At 51.0% G+C, this 25,701-nt stretch overlaps 1 protein-coding gene across 3 annotated transcripts in view; it reads left to right on the top strand.

Annotated features, from left to right (window-relative positions):
- The first annotated feature begins 955 nt into the window (after positions 1-955).
- The window catches only part of KAZN (kazrin, periplakin interacting protein), a 1,084,458-nt gene continuing 1,059,712 nt past the window's right edge, over positions 956-25,701 (top strand). For all 3 annotated transcript variants that reach the window (XM_058696318.1, XM_058696328.1, XM_058696350.1), the window contains exon 1: positions 956-1,138. In XM_058696318.1, the coding sequence (XP_058552301.1) occupies positions 1,048-1,138 (91 nt within the window). In that variant the 5' untranslated portion in view covers positions 956-1,047. The remainder of the gene's footprint in view (positions 1,139-25,701) is intronic.

The following is a 25,701-nucleotide window of genomic DNA, read 5'->3' as shown; positions in this document are numbered from 1 at the left end:
TTGTTCTGTGCCCAGAATAGCACCCGGACAGACCATCCCCGTGTCACCCATGGGGGACGTGTGGCATTTGCCCCTTCTTCTCTTCTTGGTCTTTGGGTTTGTCTTGGTGGCATTCTCCTCTCGCGCAGGCTGGCACTTCCTGGGCTGCGGGCATGAAGAGGTTACGGCAGCCAGGAGCCTGCTGGGCTGAGTTAGCACTTCCCTCCGCATCCAGAATATCTCCAAGTACCGTCCCTTTTGCATCACGGAAAAGGGGTGGTGGTGCGGGGGAGGCCGGGGTGGGGGGGGCCCCCTGCAGCCGCAGGTCGGAGCAGGGGCTCTTTAACCGTGTCTCGTTCTCCTCCCCACAGCCCTGCCAGGAGGGGGACGCGGGAGTGAAGGATGAGCCAGGGACGCCGCGCTCCAGAGCCGCAGAGTGCCCGCGCTGCGCCCGCCCGCCGCGCTCTCCCCGCCTGCATCCGGCCGCCCAGGGGCGCGGGGACCCTGCCTGCCGCGCCGGCTGCGGGGCCTCGCCTGCGGGAGAGGAGGGCCGGTGAGGCCAGCTCTCCGGGGGGCGCCTGAGCAGCCTCGCCCCCTGCCCTGCCCCCCTGGCAGGAGACCCGAGGAGGCAGCGCTTTTCCCGCAGCCGCCGGGCACTTGCTGGGGCCTGAGCTCTCCAGCCGGCCAGCCGGCGGCCACCAGGGAGCAGCCGCGAGGACTCCCGGGGACTCCGCATCCCAGTCATCCCTCCCGGACGAGAGGAAAGGACTCCTGTTGGGTGAAACTTAGGTTTCCCTGTGCGTCTAACTCGGCTAGGCTCGGGTGCACCATCTGCCAAGCCGTAGAGGGTTTCGTTTTTCACCAGCCTGGTGTTTGAGAAAACCCGCAAGGAGTGAGTGGTGAGAGGAAGAAGCGTTACAAACTTCGGGAGCGGGGACGTTTTCTTGGAAGTGACGGGGAGCCTGAGACCTACGGTTCCCGGGCCGGTGGCGGCGGCGTCCTTGGCCTGGACGCTCCGAAGGGTCCGGCCGCTGCCGCGTGACCAACACCGAAGACCCCGGAAACGCCATGGATTCCACGCTGGCACCAGCCGGTTCCGCCACGGGCCCGGTCACCTTCTCCCACGTCTTCGGTCAGCAGTGCCAGCTTATGGAAGCAGGTAGGAGGGGTGTCGTGTGGGGAGAGGGGCGCCGTCCGGGAGCCCCAGCGGCGGAGGCCCGTGCGTCCGTGCCTGCTGTGCTTCTCCCTTTGCCTGGCACGTTCACTTTAAAGTTTTGAGGACACGCCAGCAGACTGAATGTGCCACTCAGGCACGGTGAGCAAGGGCCCCCATTTGTCTTGTCACCTCTTTGCTCTTGTGGCCACCTGGAGGGTGAGGGAGAGCACGTCGGGGGGCGGGATCTGATGACGCGGTGGCTGTGGTTATCTCTCAGGGGGTGGGTGCCAGTCCTAGACTGTCCGTCCATCTGTCAGCTGACCTCTGTCTGCTGCTGAGGAGGGTGTGCGAGCCGAGCCTCCTCATTCAGTGTTGAGTAACTTAGATGCTCCTGAGGGTCTGTCCGGCAGCCTCTCCCGGCCCTTGGTTCTGCTGCGGGGAGAGCTCGCTGCCCTTTGCTCCTGACTTTGTCTTCCAAAGGCTCACGTTTTGTACAGAAGGGAGACTTGCTGTGGGCCGCAGCCTTCCTGTCTGCCAGCCATCTTGCTCGGATGTGCATTTGGTCACAGAGAAAACCAGGTGAAGGTGCTTGGCCTGCTGCAAATGGTCACGGGGCTGGAGCCCACAGACCGGTGCTCGATGGGTGCTTACGATTCTGCTGGAGTCACACGGGATTCGGTGGCTTCATCTTGGCCTGGTTCCCTGCTTTCTGGGTTCATTCCTGTCGGGAGAAGGACCGCGTGTTCCCCAGAGGTTCTGTGGGTGTCCAAGTGTTCATTGTGCATTTTGGCCGTGAGTCTGGAAGACCATGAGAAGAGCACTGTATTAGGAGTCTGGGGGCCTGTGTCCATGCTGATGCTTTCACAGGGTGGTTGCATGATTTTGGCGATTGCAGACCCCTCCCCTCTTCCTGGGCCATCCGTCTGTAGCTGCAAAGTGAGAATTGGACTCACGGCAGCCTGATCCAGCCAGACCTTCAATGCTGGGGGCTCAGAAGACCCCACAACTGGAGAAAATAAACGACCTGGTTTCCAAGGGTGCTATGTGTCTGCGCGAGGTGGCAGCTCACGGAGCGGGCGAGCGAGGGCTCTGGAGCCAGGCTGCCAGGTGTCCCAGCTTCACCCGTTACCAGCTGTGTGACCTCAGGCAGGTTACTTGGCTTCTCTGTCTCAGTTTCCTCATCAGTAAACTTTTGTTTTTTTTTTAAGTTTATTTGTTTCTTTTGAGAGAGAGAGCAAGCCAGGGGTGGGGCAGAGAGGGAGAGAGAGAATCTCAAGCAGGCTCCGCACGACCAGCACAGAGCCCGATGCAGGGCTCAGTCTCACCAACGGTGAGATCGTGACCTGAGCTGAAACCTAGAGTCAGAGGCTTAATCAACAGAGCCACCCAGGCACCCCCAGTTTCCTCATATGTACAATGGGCACCACTAGACAAACTCACATGGTCATTGCGAAGTATAAGTCGGTGCACGGAAAGCCTTAGAACTGCCTGGCGCCCGGCCAGCACGGTGAGTGGCAAGTGTTTATTAATGTGTCTAGAGGATGTGGGGAGGGCTGGGCACACATCCTTCCACGCACCAGTGAAGGCATCCCTGATTGCAGAGAGTAGGATGGCTGCCTAGGAGATCGAAGCATCCAACCCCCTCCTCTCCACAGGCAGTGTGACCCTGGTTTGTCCGGAAAGTTGAGAATCTCCCACTTGATACTTGATGTATCTGTGGATTATTCGATCTGCAGTGGTTTATAGGTGCCTTTACTTCCACATAAGAACCAGGGCTTGGGAACTTGCCCGGACCAAGGTTTCACACCCCTTTCTACTTCTCTGAAGTTAACTGTGGGAAGGCAGATCGGATTTCTACAGTGCCTCGGTGCTGTCCCCTGTGGCTTTATTCTCTAAGCTTTTAGAGACACCCAGGCCTAAATCAGGCTGTGAAATCCTCTGTCTCCTTAAAACAAAACAAAACAAAACAAAACAAAACAAAACAAAACAAAAAAAACCCAAAAACCAAAACCAAAACTGTTTCTGTCAAGAAAGCAATGCAACAGGGGCTCCTGGGTGGCTCAGTCGGTTAAGCATCTGACCTCGGTTCAGGTCATGATCTCACCGTTTGTGAGTTCGAGCCCCGTGTCGGGCTCTGTGCTGACAGCTCGGAGCCTGGAGCCTGGAGCCTGGATCCTGCTTCGGATTCTGTGTCTCCCTCTCTCTCTGCCCCTCCCCAACTCATGCTCGTGTTCCCACAAGCTCTCTCTCTCTCAAAAATAAACATTAAAAAAAGGGGGGGGGCGCCTGGGTGGCTCACCTGGTTAAGCATCCAACTTCGGCTCAGGTCATGATCTCATGGTTTGTGGGTTCGAGTCCCACACTGGGCTCCGTGCTCACAGCTCAGAGCCTGGGGCCTGCTTCGGATTCTGTGTCTCCCTCTCTCTCTGCCCCTCCCCTGCTCATGCTGTCTCTCAAAAAATAAATAAATGTAAAAAAAAGAAAGCAATGCAACATAGACTGATAATGACCAGCAGTCTCAAGGGAGAATGCTCTCCCTGGAGAAAGGCAAAGAGGAATAAGAACCAAAAAAGTTACGTCAAAAGAGCAGTCAATTAAGAGGTGAAAGGGGTCGAGAGAAAATGTAGACCCCTCTCCAGCCAGCCATTGGTAGTTCAGCTGGCATCACAAATGAGATCTTTAGCGTGGGAGAAATGATTTCGCAGCTTCCAGGGGCTTCCCGCCATGTTCACTGCATCTCCTCCCCGGGGGTGGTGCAGCCATCAGTCACACGTCCTCACTGAGCACCTACTATGTGCTTTCTCTCCGTACGGCTTCAAGAACTGCAGAATCTGGAGAGTAGGTCAAAAGGAAATGATCTTGCAAGGAGATGATGATCTACCTGGTAAAAGTAAAGCCTACTGAGGAAAAGAGAATTATACAGGAGGTGGCTTTTTCACAATTCCATTTTTGAATAACGGTTCCTCCATGTCTCACCTAAACTCTCTTACTTAATTTTCAGAAATCCTAACCAATTTCTGCAGGCAAGGGAAACACTCAGGTTGGCTGCCATGCCCACATTCATCCCACTAGGAAGGGGCTGAAGGGGAAGGTGAACCCTGGTCAGATGCCCAAGCCTGTGCCTTTAACTGCTAAAGCATGTGGTCCCCAGGGATAACTTGGCTTAATGTTTCAGGTCTGTAAGTATCCCATGACTTAGGAAAAGTTGATTCCTCATAGATGGAGTAGTCAGGGATGTTTAGTGGGGTGGAGATAGGGGGGAAGGGGCATAGAGGGACCCATTGGATTTAGGGGGCAGTGAGAATGCAGCTGGGCATGGGTGGGGCCACTGAGAACTCTGACCCAGTTAGTGGTGGTGGGGTTGTGAAGAGTCTGGTGGGGCCGTGGAAAGAGCATGGAGTTCTTTTTCATTTAGTCCCAATTCAGCTTTTTTTGAATTGGCTGTTTGCTGGTGGCGTGAACTTGATGAACCCCCAAACCCTAGACCGGGAGTTGGCAAACTATGGCCCTGGAGCCAAATGTGGTCCACCAGTTGCTTTTGTAAATAAAGTTTTATTGGTACACGCCTGCATCCATTCATGTGCATTTTATCTGTGGCTGCTTTTGTGCTACAACAGCAGAGTTGAGTAGCTGTTACTAGGATATCGTGGCCCAGAAAGCTGAAAATATCTACTCTCTTGCCCTTTGCAGAAAAAAAAAGTGTGCTGATCCCTGCCCTAGACCAACATATGTAGCACAGAATGGGGCTAGACAGAATGGGACAGTGTGGGGTGGTGTGGGAGCGCTCACACGATGCTTCCGTGCTGAGCCTTTGTGCTACATGGCACCTTGGTTTTCTTATTTCCTCCTCCGGCACCCCACACTGCTTCACCACGCACAGTAGGCGTTGCTTTAGGCAGGAACTATTTAGAGCAGGTCTCACAGCTCTAGTAAGACTGGCTTCCACTGTGTTCCCAGATCTGCAGCCCCTGTGCTGGGCTAGATGGTGCCTGTCTCTTCTTTATGGCCACCCGGCAGGTAGACGGTACTTTTTGTATTTAACGGGTGAGTTTAGATGTTGGCCGACTTGGGACTTAACCCTGGTCAGCCTGCCCCCAAAGCCTGTGTTCAAAAAGGGCGATCCTGCAGCTTCTGCAGAGGGTTTTTTGTTTTGTTTTGCATTTTTTTAAGGAAGTGGAGAGAATGGTGTCCTGGCTCTTGCTTTAGCCCTGATGGTGTCGTTCACCCTCGTCCCCCTCCAGGGTCCTCCACCCGTTTTGGGATGCCTAGCCCTACGAAGCTAGTTCTCTTGGGTCTCTAACCCCCAGCCCAAATTTCTCCCCTTTCCTTTGGGCCCTGCTGGTAGCCCGAACGGGACGGAGGGACGTCAGCCCGGCCAGGCAGACGTGACTGATGGAGGCCGTTGTTTGTTCTTCAGTGCTCCTGCCTGATTTCCGTCAGTGGGGAGCTTAAGGCCGCTCTCCCAGGCAGGCAGGCCACTGGGGAGCTCACAGCATTCCGCGTCACTGGTTTCTGGCTGTCTCCAGCACCTGACAGAGGATTTGGGGAGGGGGCGTGGAGTCCAGATTCAAGCCGGTGCTGTGTTGGTCTCAGGGTAGCTGAGTAACTCCACCTGCCCGTCTCCTCCTCGCCCCCACAGCGTTGGATGGGGGAGACCCTCTGACCTGGTGTTTGACCGGGTCTCCGCTGCTGGCTCTCGACTGACCCCCGGGCCTGATGGTCTGCAGACCATGGCTCCCGGAGGCTTGGTCTCTGGTACCGGGCTCTGACTCGCCAAGCTGCCCCCGTGTCATTCTGGTCCATTTTCCAACCTGTCTGACTTGGGTGGAAAGCGTTTCTGCAGGGCTGTTTTCCTTGACCAGAATGACTGAAGTCATTCTGTCCAGTATATCCCGCTGACGTTGCCTGAATCCAGGCCCAGCTCAAGGGGGAGGGTGGCAGAGAGGAGGGAGCAGGAAGGCGGACGGACGTTCGCACCTGGACTGCCGCTGCTCTGCATCACTCCTGGGTTGCCGCTCAGAAGCCACCCACTAGCTCCCCACTGGCACCATTAATTAAGGGCCAGTTCCTGCTCTGTGCCACACAGAATCAAATCAAATCAAATCAAATCAAATCAAATCAAATCAAATCAAATCAAATCAAATGTATGCAAGTCATGTCTGTCTGTCTGTCTGTCTCATAAGTGAGGCCGAAGCCCGGAGCCAAGGTCCAGTCATCTTTTGGCTTTATTACCTCGTTCCTTCCGAAGGCCCCCTGTCCTGACTGTTGGACAATATAGGGGTTTATCTGAACGTGTTTGGAAGCCGCTTTCTGTATTTAGAACCAGGAAAGGAGAGAACCAGGAGTTGGGCCATCCGCCTTGAGCTGAGCACACCGGGTCCTTTGCAGAAGGAAAGCAGATGAAGAAGAGCAGAGGAAAGAGCCCTTTTCCCCACATTACCATCTGCGGGAGGGGGGACCCGGTTTTAAGGTTTCCCCAAGAGATGGCTGTCTCGGAGCTGTTCCTCGTCTGGCTGTCTCTGAGGTGGGAACGCATGTTTGGACGTCCTAGACGAGGAATCCTCATAGTGACTGCTGGCAATTGAGCACAGCCATAGCTGACAACTGGGTGCTTCTTCTGGGATGGTCATTATGCTAAGTGCTTGCACCTTACCGTATTTCCTCCCCGTCGCATCCTTGGAAGGTTACTAAAATCACCCCCATTTTACAGACAAGGAAACTGAGGCCCGTAAAAGGAAGTATTGCTCCTAACTAGCCAGCGGTTGGGCCAGGCTTCAAGTTCAAGCCATCTGCATCCAAAGTCTGTACTTGTTCCTGTTCTTCTGTCCAGACGAATTCCTCTGGACGAATTCCTCAGCTCCTCAGGGATTCGTCTCTGGACATATGAACGTCTGTGCCAGCAAATGACTGTTTGCGGAACGAACACGAACTCTGCAGTGATAAGAGTTACCGAGGACGACGTCCGCCTCCAGGAGTTTGTCGCTTAAAGGGGCTCTAACCGACGTCTCGTGTTTCCACAGTTACGCACAGTGTGTTGTGATTCCCGTTCCTTGGTGCCTTCGGATTCAGCCCTGGGGGGTCTCCAGGTCACGATGTATCATCTTAGCTGTCTTCCAGTCCTCCAAACCTCCTGCGGTGTGGGGAACATTGTAGCCGTTATCAGTGCGACAGTGGCTCAGTGGCGTGTCTGTCGTGACGGAGCTGTTCACCCCGTGGCACGATCGTCGTCAATCTCAAGAGAAGCTGTTAGCACAGTAGGGTGGCGTGAGTGGGAGCTGGCAAAGCAGACTTGTGTTTACGTTCGTTCTCTCTATCTCTGTTTAAAGTTTATTTACTTAGAGAGTGAGAGAGCATGAGTGGATAAAGGACAGAGAGAAAGGGGGGGAGAGGGAATCCCAAGCAGGCTCCGCACCGTCAGCACAGAGCCCGAGGTGGGGTTTCAAACTCACACACTGTGAGATCGTGACCTGAGTCGAGATCAGGGATCAGTCAGAGCCCCCCCGGGGCGCCCCTCATTCTCTTTCTCTTTCTGACTAATGCTTCAGAGCCCTCAGGTCAGCTTGTGGGATCAGGGCAGTGGTCCTTTGAGCTGATCAGATGGAGTACCCTTGACTCCAGGCTCTTAAAGGGAAAGGAGCCTACTTGCTGGTGTGAAGGACATTGTGGCAGCCACAGCTGCCCTCTTCAGCATCTCCCATCCTCAGCCCCAGGGAGGGTTTCTCAGCATCCTGGTGACCTCCTGAGGATGCAGCGACTGTCAGTGACACCCCCTGTCCCATACCTTGACCTCAGCAAGTTCCCACCAGTGGTGTTTGTTTGAGGGGAAGGTGACAGGGATAAGTTGGATCCTTGTGACGGTGGATATAAGCAGCGTGTGCAGGAGCCCTGATTTGCGAGCAGCGCAGCCCTCCCCTCCCACAGGTCCTACGTTAGAAGCCGCAGCTGGTCTCTCGTTGACTTCTTTTTCCGGAGACCTGTTTGTCAGAGGCAGGGCCATGTGGTTATCAGGATGGACTTGAGAACTCAACTGCTTAGGTTCAAACCCCAGTTCTGCTGATCACTAGCTGTGTGACCTTGGACAAGTAGCTTAACCTCTCTGTGCCGCAGACTCCTCATCTGTAAAATGGAAATCATAGTTTACTTCCTTCACAGGGTTGTGGTGAGTCTGACAATGAGTTAATAGGAGTGAAATGCTCATCACAGTGCCTGCCACAGAATGCATTATGTATATGAACATTTGTAGTCTGTTTTAGTTCAGGCAGCTATAACAGAATATCGTAGACTGATGCCTTAAACAAAAAACACGCACTTTTCACAGTTCTGGAGGCTGGGTAGTCTGTGATGAGGGCCCACTGCCTGGTTTGCGGATGGCTGCCTTCTCATCCTAACTCCATGGTGGGGAGCAGAGAAGTTCTTGTCTCTCTCTCTTTTAAAAATTTTTCGGGGCGCCTGGGTGGCTCAGTCGGTTAAGCGGCCGACTTCGGCTCCGGTCATGATCTCACAGTCCGTGAGTTCAAGCCCCGCATCGGGCTCTGTGCTGACAGCTCAGAGCCTGGAGCCTGTTTCAGACTCTGTGACTCCCTCTCTCTGACCCTCCCCTGTTCATGCTCTGTCTCTCCCTGTCTCAAAAATAAATAAAACGTTAAAAAAAAAAAAGAAAAAAAAATTTTTAAAAAAATTGTAATGTTTTTAAAATTTATTTTTGAGAGAGAGAGAGAGAGACAGAGAACAAGCAGGGAAGAGACAAAGAGAGAGGGGGACACAGGATGTGAAACAGGCTCCAGGCTCTGAGCTGTCAGCACAGAGCCCGACACAGGGCTCGAACCCACCAAGGCGAGATCGTGACCTGAGCCGAAGTCGGATGCTCAACCTGCTGAGCCCCCCATGTGCCCCTCGTGTCTCTTCTTCTAATGACCCTCATCCCACGTGAAGGCTCCCCCCTCACGACCTCAGCACCTCCCATAGGCCCCACCTCCACATACCATCACAGTGGGGATTAGGATTCCAACATGTGAATTTTGGGAGGACATTCAGTTCATAACACTGTCGTTATTACTCTTCCTTATTAGCACATCATCGCTATCCTGCCTAGTGAGACAGAGTTTAGTAACACCAGGAATTAAGGCATTCCTTGTGGTCTTGTGTTTCTGACCAGTAAAAAGTTGCAACTTTTTTCCTTCGGCTAATCGTTGTGGTTAAAAAAAAAAAAAAATCCCCACCTTCAACATTGGGTATTCTCTTGATCCCCAAGGCCAGGAATCACACCAGATCTGTGAGAATTCCTATCCGCTAATCACAAAAGGGTGTTTAAAGAAGGTCCTCATTGGACCCAGCTTACCTAGGACAGGCCTAGCTCATGTCTGTCTTCCAGTGTAATTACCATAGCTCCTCATTCATTCTCAAGCCTGTCCTCCTTTACATGATACATCAGATGGTCAGCCTTAATAAGGGGCAGCTGAATAAATAAAATTCAAATTCTGGTTAAAAATGTGGAGCATCCAATGTCGGAGGAAGTAGTCTAAGGCCCAGAGACAGTCCGCGGAAGAAGCGAATGTTTGGTTTGGAACAGGGGCCGGACGGATCAGGTGAACTGGGCGCCCGTTCTCAGCAGAGCTATGGGGGTTGCTGATGTGGCCAGATCCTGTTCTCCAAGAGAACCCTGCAGTCCTGACTTTCCTATAAGATTCTCCCGGTTTTTGAATGTGTATCACCAAATGCAAGATGTCAAATCCTGGAGGGTCAGACTCTCCAGAGTCTGTGGGCTGCCAGTTTACGGTGTCTCATTAACAGGCCTCTTGTTCCCATGTGTAGACTGCTTCCAGCCTCAGTGCTGTTCCCACTTCCTGGGATCCCTCTCCCTTGCCTTTCCTTCTAAAATAAGAGCTGTAGGTTGAGCCCCCGACCCCAGTTCTCATCCACGCTCCCTTGTACAACAAATATAGTATTGCTGGACCATGACTGTATGAGGCCCTGGGGCTTTAGAGCGCTTTTTTTTGTGAGCTAGCCGACCATTTGGTATTGCGGTAAGTGTGCTTTACTTGAGTGGCTGGTGTGTTCTCGCTCCTCTTGGATGTGGGAACCTGGAGAAGACTTGCCTTCTCCAGACGGGGAATGGGAACAAACAGAAGGAGTATGGTCCTGAGGCTCCAAGGCATTCCATTCCATTTTTTGACCCGAAGCTACGGCGTTCCAGAATGGGCAGGTAGGTGCCGCCATGAATCGGGAAGTCTGAGCCACACCTTTAGTGCCAGAGTCCCCAAGAAGTCCCGGGTGGTCAAGAACAGAGCCGGCTCCTTGCTCGTGGTGGCAGCACTGAGGGGCAAGGGGGGCATCTTTGATTTGGTGAGTTGGTGGGTACTGCCGAGTACGAAGGAAAATGGCCTGTTTGTGGGGGAATAGGTGAGAGACCCCACTTTACTGTCAGTTCTCTCTTTAGAAAGTACTGGGATTAAGTGACTAGTGGGCTTCCTCTTGGAAGCTGGCCTAGGTAGTACCAGGACCCCCCCAAGGAGCGAACCTTGGAGGTGCTTTTTCTTGCCCAAGGTCTAGCTAGCCTTTAGACTCTTGTTCTTGGACACAAGAACGTGTGCTTGATCAGCTTCCTGTGGGCTGTTCTCATGAGGCCCTACGTGGATGAACCAGCTTCTGAAAAACTTAAGAGCGGATTCTCCCCATTGGTGTTTCCAAGCCCTCTGCCAGATAACCATTTAAACCAAGGGCAAAGCTCTCACCCAGAGAAGTTTCCCCCCACCTCTTCCCAGTTGAAATGGAATGGTCGTAGGTTTAAAAAATCTGAAGGAGAAGCACAGTCGTCTGTGACGGTCCCCCTGTGAAGTGGCTGGTGGGTAAGAGACTCTCTGCCCACAGCGGGCATCACTAGGCAAGAACGAAGTGGAAACTGGGAGCCCCGAGGGCTACTTGGGGACTTAAAACTGACACCACGATGTTTGGAGTAGGCGACGACAAGTGTCCTGATGTGGAGGACTCTGGAAATGTAAAAACAGTAACTCGTGATGTGCCGGGATTCCCACCTCCTCATCCCCACCCCCACCTTTTATGGCGGTGATGTTTAGACCTTGACGAATAACCCTTTCTGGCTTATTATAGTCTCACACGACGTCTTTCTTTAAAAAAATTTTTTTTTAATGTTTATTTATTTTTGAGAGAGACAGAATATGAGTGGGTTGGGGCAGAGAGAGAGGGAGGCACAGAATCCGAAGCAGGCTCCAGGCTCCGAGCCGTCAGCACAGAACCCGACACGAAGCTCAAACTCACAAGCTGTGAGATCATGACCTGAGCTGAAGTCGGACGCTCAACCGACTGAGCCACCCAGGCGCTCCTCACACAGCGTCTTTCTTTTGGACCTCAGCTCCCTTGACTGATTCCAATCTCTTCTCTCCTCCTAAGGATGTAAGGACTAAACTAGATGAAGCAGGAGTAGTCTGGGCTTTTTCTGGAAAGGCTAATGTGCTTCTGTTGATGTCTTTATCAGCTGTTCTCTCTGGTGTGTGTTTGCCTTTGTTTTAACCTACAGAGTCTAGTGTCGCTGTTGCTAGGAGGGAGCCCCAGCCTCAGACACCAAAGGGAATGTCAGTCCATCAGGCTTCCATCTAAGGGAGAAGACACAGCACGAGGGCAGTCAAGTGCTCAGGCTGGGCTCCACTTGGATCGTAAGATTTCTCAAAACTCGCAATCTCCTCTTTGATCTTCTTGAAGTCGTTTGCAGTTCCCTGTCGTGAGGACCTGTCAGGACATTTGAAGAGAGGACTGGTTTGGGGACGGGGTGAAGGGAGACGCGAGGAGGGGATTTCCGTCCCTACCCACTCAGGGACCTGGAGGGCTGATATCGCGTGGGAAGACAGCCAGTTCTTGGGAGAGATTTACAGAGGTTGCAGGCTGGTCTGAGAGAGAGGTGTTCCAGGCTCCTTGAAAAGGCCAGAGTCTTGGCTCTGATTCCTAGGTGAGAAGTGAATATGAGAAAGAATTTACACGGTGGGTCCCTCTGAATCTCTGGGGAGATTGCAGCCCCAGTAGGATAGCAGGAAGTGCTCAGAAGAGACAGGTGGGCCCGCCCCTTGGGGCTGTGGAAGACCCAGAAGGCCTTGGGAAAACAGCAAGGTCTGTGTGGGGACAAGGCAGGGTCCAACCCTGATCAGCACTTCTAATGAAGCAGCGGTCCAAAGGGCTGGGTGAAGGGATGAGACGTTCGTTGGCTTAGTCAGAAGAGCAGAGGATGGGGTACACATCCCTCCGGGGTATGAAGAGTTGGATTCTAGAGACCAGGCCAATGACAGCTGAGATGTTCCCAAATGGTTGCGACCAGTCTAGCATGGAGATCGGGACCAGCCACAGAAAGGACTCCATGGAAGGGTCTACAAAATTTTTAGGTTTATTTTGGCCAGTGCTACTGAATGAGATCCGCAGGATATAGATTTCTAGGTCAGCTTATTTTTCTCTCAGCATTTGGGCAGGATATTCCTGTCTTCCGATTGTCGCTGTCAGATTCTGTTTCTCTTGAAGTCATTTCTCTAGAGGCTATCTGCCTTTTCTTTGGATTTGCTTTTAAAATCTTTATCCTGGAAGCTTTGTAGTTTCACTATAGTGTGTCTGGGAGTGGATCTAATTTCGTTTATCCTCTTTGGGCTTTATGCTTCTCAGGTCTGAGGACTGGGGTCTCAGTTCCAGCAAATGTTAAGCCACTTAATTTCTTAGAAAACTGATTGTCTCCCTCTCTTCCTGTTGCCTCTAGAAATTCCTATGTGATCTGAATTGGACTTCTCATTTTGACCTGTTTTTCATATTGTCCAACCACGTCGTTCTGCTGTATTCTGGATAAATGATTTTAAAAGCTACCTTCTGGTTTATTAATTTTCTTTCTGGCTGTATCTAATCTTCAGCTTAACTCAGGCAGTCAGGTTTTTCATTTAACATCTTTTTTTGTTGTTTTTTTTTTTAACGTTTGTTTATTTTTGACAGAGAGAGAGAGAGAGAGACAGAGCATGAGTCGGGGAGGGGCAGAGAGAGAGGGAGACACAGAATCCGAAGCAGGCTCCAGGCTCCGAGCTGTCAGCACAGAGCCCGACGCGGGGCTCAAACTCACAAAGAGAGAGACCATGACCTGAGCCCAAGTCGGACGCTCAACCGACTGCGCCACCCAGGAGCCCCTAACATCTTTTTCCTTTTAAACCTCTCGAAATTCTATTTCGAGAATAGAAATAGAATCTTCCAGGGATTCTTCCAGGAATTCTTTTTCTTTTTATAGGAATCTGTCATCTCTCTTGTCCTCGATCTTGGTTTTCTGTTTAAGCTGTGTAATCCTTTAGGGTCATGTTTACCTGAGAAAGGAATTTTATAATCCATCTCTGGCATCTCTGGAGACAGTTCTTCTGTTTTCCTGTTGACTCATGTCCAGGATAGCTTCCTACCCTATGTACTTTGTAAGTTTGGATTTTGAGCTCACGTTGGGGGTTTTATCTGTGCGATACCATTACCGCAGGCAACGTGAATTTCCAAACTGGGGATTTCCTCAAGCCCCAGGCAGTGTAATTTGAACCCGAACCCATTTGAGGGCAGGGTTGGGGCACCGAGCTACTAAGGAAGATCAGCCTCTTGCTCTGCTCAATCCAGGACTTAGACCCTATCGCCCTTTGCTTCTGTGCCTGACCCTTATCCAAGGTCCCTCTTTTCTTGACCACGAAGCCCTCTGAGGCGGCTGGAATGTGCGTGTATGTGTGTGCACATGCATGTGCATGTGTGTGTTGGTGCTCATGTGTGCACGTGTGAGGTGCAGCTCTAACACCTGTTTCCAGCATAGCCACAGAGAGGCCTTGTTACCTGGTCCAGGTGCCAACAAAACTCTGGCAACCATTTCGTAAGATCAGCACATGCCTCTGAACAGCCCGAGCGTGTGTGTGCGCTTTTCACTCTGGTTTTTAGTTTCGTATTTCTTTGTTAACGTGTTTTGTGGACATATTAGTTTCCTGTGGCTGCTGTAACAAATTCCCATTAAGCTTGGCTTAAAACAACAGGAATTTGTTTCCTCCCTGTTCTGGAGGCCAGAAGGCTAAAGTCAGGATCACTGGGCTGAAGTCGAGGTGTCACCTTCAGACTCTAGAGGAGAATCTGTTCCTTGCCTCTTCCAGCCTCCCGCTGCTCTTGGCATTCCTTGACTCTGGCCTCCTCACTCCAGTAACTGCCCCGTGGTTACATTGCTCCTTCTCTTCTGTGTGTGTGACCTCTCTCCATCCTTCTCTTGTAAAGGCATTTGTGATTGCATTTAGAGACCACTTGGATAATCAAGAATAATCTCTTATCTCAAGGCCCTTAACTTCATCATGCTGCAAAGGCCTCTTATCCAAATAATGTAATATTTACAAATTCTAGAGTTCTTTTGGAGGAACCATACCTATCACAGGTTTCCCTAACTTTGAGAGCTCAGCTTTGTATTTATAAGAATACCCATTGTATTTCCAGATGTTCCGTGGCATTTTTTTTTTTCCAAGTCTACCATATTCCCTGGAAGAGAAATACACCAAAGAATCTCAAGGCTGGAGAGAGGAAAGCACAGCCCACTGTAATAGGCTGCTTCTCAGAAGGCCAGAGGTTGAAGACGTTAAGGCATAGGTGCTGACTTGTGCCAGGGAGGGGCACTGCTAAAACCCTGTGGCGTAAAAGCCTGGCCTTACCTCCTGCTAACAGGGCCCTGCTGTCTGGAATGGTTGGAGTGGCCCAAGTTCTCCTGGCTCACCTCTTCCTAGGTTTTGGTTTGCTTTGGTCTGTTCCTGATGTTGCCTCTTGGCTTATGTATATGTGCAGCTGATCTTGGTTTCTTCTTTCCCTTGACCCATAGCATCTCCCATTCTGGCAACCAGTAATAGACCTTGAGTCCGTTCCTCATCACCCCCTTTGCTTCAGGGATGGGGCCAGATGTTTGCCCTGGGGTCTCTCGGGACCTCCCTGTGTGCCAGTCGGGCATCACCAAAGCCGCAGTGGGGGCAGGACCAGAAACTGACCATTATTATGGAATATGACTCCTCTGCAGCTGTTGGTATTCCAGCCTTAGGAGAGATGGAATGCATTCCTGAAACTTCTTTTGGTGCAAATCTTCATTCCCAGGGACCGGGGAAGTGTTTTTATATCTGGAATTCCCCTCCCCCTGTGAGGTCATCTCCACCATGAAATAGAACTTTCTAGAACCTCAGGGCACTCTCCTCCCCACCCCCCCCCCCCCCCAACTTGCTCCTTCAGGTCCAGAGCTCCACAGAAGGCTCTGGAAATATGCTTTGTGTCTCTCCTACCCGTATAGGCTCAATTGGCAATGTTTCTTCATATTGAGATCAAGTGACCCCTGGCAAAGGCCCCCAGGAACTGTGCCAGGAGTTTGTCAGGGTGAGTGGGGTCTAGGATCTAAATTTAGTGTTAAACCAGTAGGGACTGGCAGAGAAGACCCCAGCCCAGGGCTCCAGGCTGTCATTGCAAGCTGAGAGGTATGTTTCACGGGGTGTGTGTAGGTGGAGGGGGGCCCTGGAATGATCTACACTGGCATCACCTGTGTCTCCGTCACCCTCAGGTCCAGGCACTCCTCTCCGGGAGGATATTCTAAAGGTAACCAGTCCCTGGAGCCATTGATGCTATCTTCTTATCCAGAATCCCTTCCACAGACAAACCAAATTTCTGCCGTCCTTAGCCAGTTCCAAACTGTTTTCTGGGAAACATGAGCCCAGATTAGTCTGGCGAAAGCTGTCTCCCAGTGAGAAATTTCTGAATGGGGTGGGAGTAACGTCTCCAACTGTAACGTTTTTTAACTTAGATTATTCTCGTGCCCCAGCTGGGCGAGATTTTAAGATTGTGTAGTTGATAGAGAACAAGAGAATATGCTCACCCTAAAGTAGATTATCGAGGAGAATCCCTGTGATCTGAAGAAAGTGATACCCATGCACAAGTCTATAGTACCTATAGAGCCTTTGTTCTCGGCTGGCCCGCAGAAATTGAAATAATTTGGGTTAAAGACAGCCCCAGCCACATTTTAGCAGCTGGTCGATTTTTCTGCTTGAAACAGGATTCCAAGACTTTGTTTTATGTGAAGACAGTTTATTTTTAGGTCCATCAGGGAGCCTGTAACGTGGGTAGTTCAGAAGGCTGGCCTGCCAGTGAAATACAGGCCGCGTCAGCATGTTGTCTTGTGGCCTAGAAAGACCCTCTTGCCTGCTCTAGCATGAAGAACCAACCGGTCACTTGCCTTCGAGGGCAAAGAGAAAGGTCATGAGAAAGTTGGAGGATTTCAAAGGAATACATGCTTTCTTGCACAAAGCTTATTGCTGTAGGCCCCAGTTTAGCTCTTTGGCCTGATGACACTTTAGCTAAGAAAGTTCCAGCTGAAACGGCTCATTCCCCTGAGTACTAAGTGTCCATTAAAAATCCAATTTGTCAGGTGGTACCACCCTGGTTGTCCCTGATTTAAACAAAAGTTCCTTTGTGGCCGCTGGCACTTGGGAATAGATGCTCGGAGCCGTGTAGAGGCCCAGAGGGCCTCTGCAGCTTTTCTTGGTTGATCACTGATAAATGAGCCCAGCGCGGCGCAAGAACCCTTTGCTATTATCTTGTCCCTTGGTCTCCTAAAGAACTGTGGGGCCTACACTTCACTTTCAAGGGTCATAAACTTCTCAAGTGATAAAACAGGCTCTGAGCTGGGATGCTGAGTGGCGGAATTTGCTGTGTGTGCAGAAACCCGTGGTTACGGGACCGATGCGCGCCCCAAACGGCGTCACGACAGAGCTGCCGAGGACTTGTCTGAGCTGGAGGAGAACACAAAGCAAACATGTGCTTTTCAAGACCGAAAAGGGAAAGCACAAGACCACTGCTTGGGACGCTTTCTTTTGCGAAGTGAGTTTATGCTTCTCCGGGTTATCGTGACCCTTAGATGAAACCTACTGATGCAGCACAGCAGGTGGGCACTGTCCTGTCCTATGAGATCTCTCTACAGAAGGAAAGATAGGCACTTGGGTAGAGCTTAGGCGGAATGCACATGCAAGGGGACTGAGAATCCTAGTACCACCTTGAGTTGGGGATCGGTTGACATGCCATTTAACCGCACTGGTTATTTAGCACTAACAGTGAAGAGTGTGTCTGCCAGAGAGATTACAGTCCGGGTGGCATCGAAGTGATTTCAGTTCATGACTCTCTATTTGGGTCGCTCTCCCTCCTAGGATGCCTGGAAATAAGAGCCTCCAGAAACCTACAAAAGGCTCTGTGCTGCTTTCAGGGACAGGAGGGTAGGGAGGAAGGTCTAGATCTGCCTCTCTTCCCAGGTGGTGAAGGGGGCCAGCCGAGTCTAGCCTTGGAGGACGGAAGGTTGTGGATAAGGGGGAACCTGCCTGCATCTGTCCTACTTCAGTCAGGCTTGTCCTTGCACCCTGCTTTATTGCCCACCTGGTCCCACACCTGCATTTTCTTCAGAAGAACAACAAATCGATATTCGGTACTTGGGCTCATTCAGGATGAAATGTCTTTCTTGGCTTCTTATGATTAAAGCCCAGTTTGAAGATGTAGTGGGACTAATGAAGTATTTATGAGGGGAGGGGAACCCTGGTGCCAGCCTTACTGAAATATTCAGTCTGAGCTAAAATCTGTGAGAATTAAGGGCATGGAAATTGTGGGGATGGAAACGTCAAAGGGGGGCCCCGTTTCCTGGATTGGCTCTGTGAAATTTGTCTCGAGTGTCGAGGTGCACAGAACCCTCATTTAAACCCAAATAGGGCTTGCCAGCCTCACCCCCGTGAGGTGGGAGGTTGATGTGGACATTTGGACTGGCTGCTTGATTTATTTATTTTTTAAGATGTTTGTTTATTTTGAGAGCGAGCGAATCCCAAGTAGGCACCACACTGTCAGTTCAGAGCCCGAGGTGGGTCTTGAGCCCACGAACTGTGAGGTCATGACCTGAGCTGAAATCAAGAGTAGGAGGCTCAACCCACTGGGCCACCCAGGTGCCCCTGGACTGGCCACTTTATTTATTTATTTATTTATTATTTATTTATTTATTTAAAAACTTTTTTTTTTAATGTTTATTTTTGAGAGAGAGAGGGAGGGAGGGAGAGAAAGAAACAAAGCGTGAGCAGGGGAGGGGCAGAGAGAGAGGGAGACACAGAATCTGAAACAGGCTCCAGGCTCCGAGCTGTCAGCACAGAGCCTGACACGGGCCTTAAACTCGCGAGCCATGAAATCATGACCTGAGCCGAAGTTGGACCCTTAACCAACTGAGCCACCCAGGTGCCCCAGGACTGGCCACTTAAAATGTGCACTAACTCCCATCAGGTGTCTGAGGCTCTTCCAAAATGGGAAGAGGTCTCTAGGGGAAGAGATTATAATCCTTTGAGGCTCAAGTTTTGGAGTTCTGCTTTCTGATACCAGAGAGAACATCACTTCTCTTAAGTGCTATAATCTGCCATTTTGGGAATCTCATTTTATTTTATTTTATATTTTAAGTTTATTTATTGAGAGAGAGTGTGAGTGTGGGAATGGAGGAGGGGCAGAGACGGAGAGAGAGAGAATCCCAAGCAGGCTCCTCACTGTGAGTGCAGAGCCTGATGCGGGGACTCCATCCCACCAACTGTGAGATCGTGACCTGGGCTGAAATCAGGAGTTGGATGCTTAACCCACTGAGCCCCCCGGGCGAACCTGGAAATCTCATTTTAAAATCCATCCAATGACCTCCACCACTTGGAGGCCCAGGCAGAGACATTTGAATAAAAAGCTGTGTCCTTAGACCAGAAATTGTATAAGGCATGATGTTGCTTTGCTAAAGGGGGAGAAGTGCCTGATGAAGAAGGTTGTCCGCAGGACGTCAGTGTTGGATTCGGATCCTCAGAAGTCCCTCCCGGGCAATTCCACAAGAATACAGAAGTTAAAGGCAAGGGTTTGAGGGCAGATTGGAGTTGGAGCTGTGCTCTGCTACTTATGGAGCGTGTGACTTGGACGAGTTATTTTTTTTCCTCCCCATTATTATTGTTTTAAATCTCTCGGAACCACAGGTTTTTGTGTGGAGTGGTGATAGCATTGCTGTAAAGTAGGAACCACGAGGGTTGTATACAAACGTGTAGAAGTTTCTGAGGACGGCATGCTTGGCGAAGCGTGGAGACAGGCTGTCGCCAGGCAGAGGCGGCACTGGAGCAAAGTTCTGGAGTTCTGCTGCCCATTGAGCCTCCACATCCGGCACCCAGAGTCCTGTCCTTGGGGGGCACCTGGAACTTCGGTTCCCTCGGGTCAGAAGAGAATCCTACCCTTTCCTCCTGTCCCGAGGAGCCTGTTGCTGTCGCCAATTGAAACTCTGGTTTACTGGGGCCATTTTGGCCGCTGCGGGGTTGGCACTTTATCCGGTTTGGATGTGAGCACACACTCTTGATAAAAGGCCACAAGAAGCCATTTGCCACTTGACAGGATAAACAGGTGCCATTTAATACCCTCCTGGCCTCCTCAACTTCCAGGGCCAGGGCTGGGCTTCTCCCCAGAGGCTGGAGGGGGACAGACTGAGGCCAGAGGAGGAGGCTGGTGTTAACACCCGCAGGACGGCCTCTTATCTAAAGGGGAAATGAAGGAGCACCTAGGTGGCCCAGTCGGTTGAGCGCCGACTTAGGCTCAGGTCATGATCTTGTGGTTCGTGAGTTCAAGCCCCGCATCGGGCTCTGTGCTGACAGCTCGGAGCCTGGAGCCTGTTTCAGATTGTCTGTCTGTCTGTCTGTCTGTCTCTGTCTCTGTCTCTGTCTCTCTCTCTCTGCCCCTCCCCCACTCATGCTCCGTCTCTCAAAAATAAACATTAACTAAAAAAACTAAAGGGGAAATGAAGACTTGCGTTGAAAAAAAAAAAAAGTCAGTGGATAAAATTGGTGAAGGGTTGACTGAGTTTCCATATCTGTCAAAAGGAGGTCCTGTCCAACACAAGTTGTGTCATTCCATGCAGGATTTACCGACTGGCCGGGCGTCACAGGGAAGCCGGAGGACAGCCTGGGCTGGGTCCAGGGGTGGTGTAGGAAGAGGTCCCTGGGAAGAACTGGCCTCAGGTGGCGTGGGTGGCATCTGCCTTATTATCCCGCTGATGATGGGGGGCTGAGGTGAGGGTGTTGGAGCCTCTTGCCATGTTAACGTAGGAACCGTGACAGGGGCTTGTGGGGCACCCAGAAGACACAGAACGCCTACTCCTTGCCTGCCGTGTGGACAACCGTTGGAAACAACGGGAGGGGCAAAGCAAGCGAGCCGGCAGAGGTCTCCGCTTGTGGAAACAGAGGGGGCGTTCTGTGTGGCCCTGGTCTGGTCAGGTGGAGGTGCCTGTGGGAGGTGGTGGGTGGGTCTCGATGTGGGTTTTCCGGACACACTGTGCTGTGGACTTGATCTCTGGGTGGGACTCTGCTGCCGGCCTGCAGTGGAGCTGTTACTCCGCAGAACTGGCCCTGCCAACATCAGTGCAGGGCGTTGGGTGAGGTCACAGGAGTTCTGGGCCGCGTGACGTCAGGAATTGATCCGGGCGCTACCCCATTCCCCGCAGGGGCTTCTCCTCTTCCAGCAAGGCTGTTTTGACAGCCTCGCCGGTCAGGGTTCAGGCCGGTTTTCTGCTGATCTCTGGGGAGATAATAGCCACTGCTATTCGAGGCCAGGTGCTTAAACTTGACCAATTCCGGCCTACTTTGGCCAAGCAAGAAACCTGGGAGGTGATGGTCCTTTTCAGAGTGCCTTTCTAACTTCAGTGTTACATAGTCACCGGGGAAGGCTGTTTAAAATGCAGACTCACAGTCTCTGCCCAAGAGATTCTGGTTAAGAAGTCTCATTGCTGGCCCATTTAGTGTATTCAACAAGAACTCCGAGGAGCCCCTGCGTCAGGTGGTTTGAAAAACCATTCTTCCAGTGCAGCGGAATCAAAGTCAGTCCCGGATCAGCATCACTGGGGATCTCGTTAGAAGCACACATCCTGGGGCACCTGGGTGGCTCAGTCAGTTGAGTGTCCAACTTCGGCTCAGGTCATGATTTCTCGGTTCGTGGGTTCGAGCCCCATGTCGGCTCTGTGCTGACGGCTCAGAGCCTGGAGCCTGCTTCGGATTCTGTGTCTCCCTCTCTCTCTGCCCCTCCCCCACTCATGCTGTGTCTCTCTCCGATATAAAATAAACATTAAAAAAAAAAAGAAGAAAAGAAATTCACATCCTCAGGCTCCTTCTCAGGGCTGCTGAAACCAGCAGCTTTGGGGAAGGGCCGATAATCTGGGCCTCAACAAGCCCTCCCGGTGATCTGGATATACACTGAAGGTTGAGTGCCAGGGTACGAGGGTTGGCAACAACCCAAGGGTATGTTGCCTGAGTTTCTAGTTGCTCCTGGCGGGGGGCGGGGGGGGGGCGGGCAGGCACCAAATACTCTGCACAGGCAGGTGTAATTTTGATCGGGCACCAATCCGGTAATATATGAAACAGTTACAAGAAAACTACAAATAACAAGGAAATGACTCATGCCTCGTAGTCTCACCGCTGCCGTCCTGTAATCACAGGGATGTTGCTTTGGACTGTGGGCCTCACAAGCTACCCAGCCCTCGCGCGTATCAGTTTCCTCAACTGTAACATGGAAGATGATAAGACATTACCATCTTTCTCAAAGGTGTTAGAACTTGTATGATTCCCTAGAACAGTGCCTGGCACAGAGCAAGGAAGTCCAGCTGCTGCTATTTGCTGCTGCTCCCGTGGTAGGCAGAATTCTAAGGTGACCCCCCAAGATTCCCACCCTCTGGACAGGTGGCATCTGGGGGCAGGATGGGATGTCACTCTCTCGATTAGATTATGTCATCCTGTGATTGCATTATGGTATATGACTCTGTCTTAGCTGACTTGGGAGAGATTCTCCTGCTGACCTTGAAAAACCAAATAGCCGGCTTATGAGAGACATGTGGTGAGAACCAGAGCGTGGCCCAGAGACCCAAGAGTGATACCCAAATGGCAGGTGGCAAGAAAGTGGGGACCTCAGTCACACAGACACAAGGAAAGAAATCCTGCTCACGACTTGAATGCACTCAGAAGCAGGTTCTTCCTTAGAACCTTCAGATGAGAACACAGCCCGGCTAATATCTTGACTGTAGCCTTGGGAGTCCTGAGCAGATGGCCCCATCATGCTGTCCCTGACCTCTGACTCACAGCATCGGGAGATAATGAATGGGTGTTGCTTAAGAACTAGTTCTGTGGAAATTTGTGACACGTTAATAGAAAATACAACTTTATGTATGTATTTGTGTGGTGTGTGTAGGTACATGCATATACACGTATATGTATGTATACACAATACATACAGGTATGTATGCATGTTGTGTAAATGCATAAACACACACGCACACCCCTCTGTCTTCAACCAGCATTTTTCCTATGGTGGAAACAGAAGAACATTAGCAATGCCTTGGGAGGACCGTGGATGGTACAGAACCTGGGGTCTATAGTACTTTGAGGGGCTTACAAAATTGTTTGAATTTATTTTATTTTTGTTTTACTTTATTTTATTTTATTTTATTTTTTAGTAATCTCTATACCCAACATGAGGCTTGAACTCATGTGTTTTAATTTCTTTTAAAGTCAAAAGAAAAAATGCACTTCAGGTCAACAAACATGTTTTCGTACATAGTATTATATATGAAAATACTAATATATTTGTCTTCAAATACCAGCAGTCGTGAACTGTGGTTTTAAATATTTTTATCAAAGAAGGCACCCACAAAGGCAGAAAGTGCCTGAGCCCCATGAAATTCACGCGTGGCCCCTAGTGGACGGCGGGTGCCTGTCAGTTCCCTCCTCCTCCCCCATCCAGCCCCTGGTGCTGATGCTGTGCACACTGAGCTTGCCTTGCACCTGTCTTGTCCTGTTTCCAGCCCAGCTGGACCGTCTCTGATCCAGTGGCCGTCACAGATGAAGCGGGGAGAGGCCCCGGCGAGTGTCGTGCTTCGATGTGCCCTTTTTAGCGCTGGCGGAGAAAGGCCAGAGTGTGGGCCCAGCTCCACCTCACTCGGTCTCCCTCTTCTGTGAATACAAGTGCTTACCCATTGCTTCGATTAGGATTTCTTGGCTGTTAGCAGTATAAACTAATTCTGAAGGGAAAAGGCAATTCGGAAGAGATTTCAGAGAATCCAAAAGAGAGGTGGGGAACCAGGCTTTGAACAAGGCTGGCCACAGGGCAGCGCTCAGGGTGGGGGACCTCGGGAACGAGACCCCCACAGCAGGGTCTCGGAGGCTTTGCTAGTAGGGTGATCAGCCTTTTGATGCCTTTGGATGCTTTTGATGTTTGCATCCTGCAGGCCAGATGTAGATTTCCAGGAGCGAGGTTCTTCTTGGCTGAGCTTTGGTCTTGAGCTCACCGACTTTTTTTTTTTTTAAGAGATTTTTTTTTTTTTTTTTTGAGAGAGAGAGAGGGCACAAGTGAGTGAGGGGGCAGACAGAATCCCAGGAGAGGCAGAGAGAAAGAGAGAGAGGGAGGGAGAGGGAAAGAGGGGGAAAGAGAGGGGGGGTGAAGAGAGAGAGAAAGAGAAGCAGGGCGTGGCTGCCGAGGCGTAGCTCATACTCATCCAATACAGGACTCGAACTCATGAACTATGATATCATGACCTGAACCGAAGTCAGATGCTTAACGATGGAGCCACCCAGGCACCCATGAGTCCACCTATTCTGATGGGAGACTAGGACCCCTGGATGGAGAGCCCCCCAGAGCTGCACATGATGGACAAGGAGCCTCTCCCCAGGGTGATGTTTGCCTGAAGGAGGAAGGGACACCAGGCAGCAGATGTTGGCTTTGATTAGTTCTATCTGGTATTTTCTGAATGTGTCGTCTCTGTTTTTCATCCTTATGGCGACTCTGCGTTGGGAGAGAGAGGCTATATCTCAGCTTGATTCTTATGCCCCACACTTCCTAGTACAGGTAGTAGGTGTTCAAAGACTGCTCTAAGTAGTACTTTTTCCACCCATTTAACACTTCTGTATGCCAGGTGTTACATAGAGGAGTCAACTGAACCAATAGGGTCTGTGTCTTCTTATTGTTCACAGCATAGTAGAGGGGACCAGTATTAGTCACATCATACAAATATTACAACCATGGAGTGTGCAAGAGTCCTGAGGCCGGAGGAGGGAGCACGGCACGCTGGAGGAGCAGCCAGGGGCCAGTGTGCTGAGATGTAGGGCGAGAAGTTAGAGAGGTGGGCCTAGCACATGTGTGGGTCTGTACTGCATGGGAGGGGGTTTGGAGTAATGGGTAGCTATAGAAGGATTTTGAGCAGGGGAGAAACTAGTTTCATTCTTTATTCGATTCAATGAAAAGAATTTTTGAATGCCAAGATCAGCCAGGATTCTGCTTCCCTTGAAGAGTGAGTGTGCATACACGTGTGTGTGTGTGCTCACATGCACATGTGAAATACACGTGCAGTTCACTTAAAGTAGCTTCTAATTGCTCGTGACTTTCTTGCACCACGTCGCATCCTATCCTGTGATAGCTGATTTATCTCCCTGCTTCCATGCTTGCCCGCTTTCAGTCTGTTCTCCACTCAACGCAGAGATATAAAACCTTCCGTCACTTCTAGAACATTCTCCATGTCTCTCCTCCCATCACTGAGCATGAGCCACCAGCTCCTTCTTTCCCTTGGACCTCAGAGCAGCCTTGCCTGACCACACATCTCAACTGGCCCCTCTCCATCTGGTCATGCTTTTGCCCATCAGTCTGTCTCTGTTTGCTCAGTGTGACATAACCTTGCAGATGTATCTGTTTCTGTCTCTCCTGCCACTAGAAAGTGAGCCCACAAACGACAGACTTTTTCAGTCTTGTTCACTGCTGTATCCCCACTACCTGGAACAGGGTGTGGCACAGAGTATGCACTCCATACATATCACGTAACTAATGGTCATCTTCCAGCATCTCTGTGCTCTTTCCAGGATCCCCATATGGAGTGGAATTTCTAAGTGGTTCCCAGTGTCCAGCTGCCACTAGAAGAGAAGCCCAAGGATAGCATCACAGGCATATTCACTTAACAGATACTTATGGAGCACTTGCTGTAATCCAGGCACTGTTAAAGCTGCATGGACTATGCAAATGAACAGTAATACACGGTGACCTTTCTCCGGAAGCTTGTATTTTAGGAGGGGAACGAGGCATCAAAACTACACAAAGTAAGTAAGTTATGTGATAGGCTGGAAGGCGGTAACAGTCCATGGACAAAAGGAAAATTAGAAAATGTGAGAGTACTGGGAGTGCAGGGAGGAGGAAGAGGGGAGAGATGGAGGGCAGGTTGCTCTACTAAATGTATCAAAGGAGGCCTGGTGGTGACATCCGAGCAGAGTCATGAAAGAGACAGGGGAGCGTGTTGTGCAGGTCACTGGGAAGAGCTTTGCAGGCAGGTGCACGAGCTAATGCAAAGGCCCGTAGGTGAGAGGACCCCCAGTATGTTTGGGGGGCAGCAAGGGGCAGGGTCAAGGGAGATGAGGTGAAGAGAAGGGCGTATAGACCACCGGTCAGGACTTGGGTTTTTGAGCAGAAGAATGACTGGTTTTGGGGGCGCCTGGGTGGCTCAGTCGGTT

This window comes from Neofelis nebulosa, chromosome 2 (genome assembly GCF_028018385.1).
Source record: "Neofelis nebulosa isolate mNeoNeb1 chromosome 2, mNeoNeb1.pri, whole genome shotgun sequence".
Lineage (NCBI taxonomy): Eukaryota > Metazoa > Chordata > Mammalia > Carnivora > Felidae > Neofelis > Neofelis nebulosa.
Note: the sequence above shows the minus strand (reverse complement) of the source record. Positions and strands in the feature narration are given on the sequence as shown.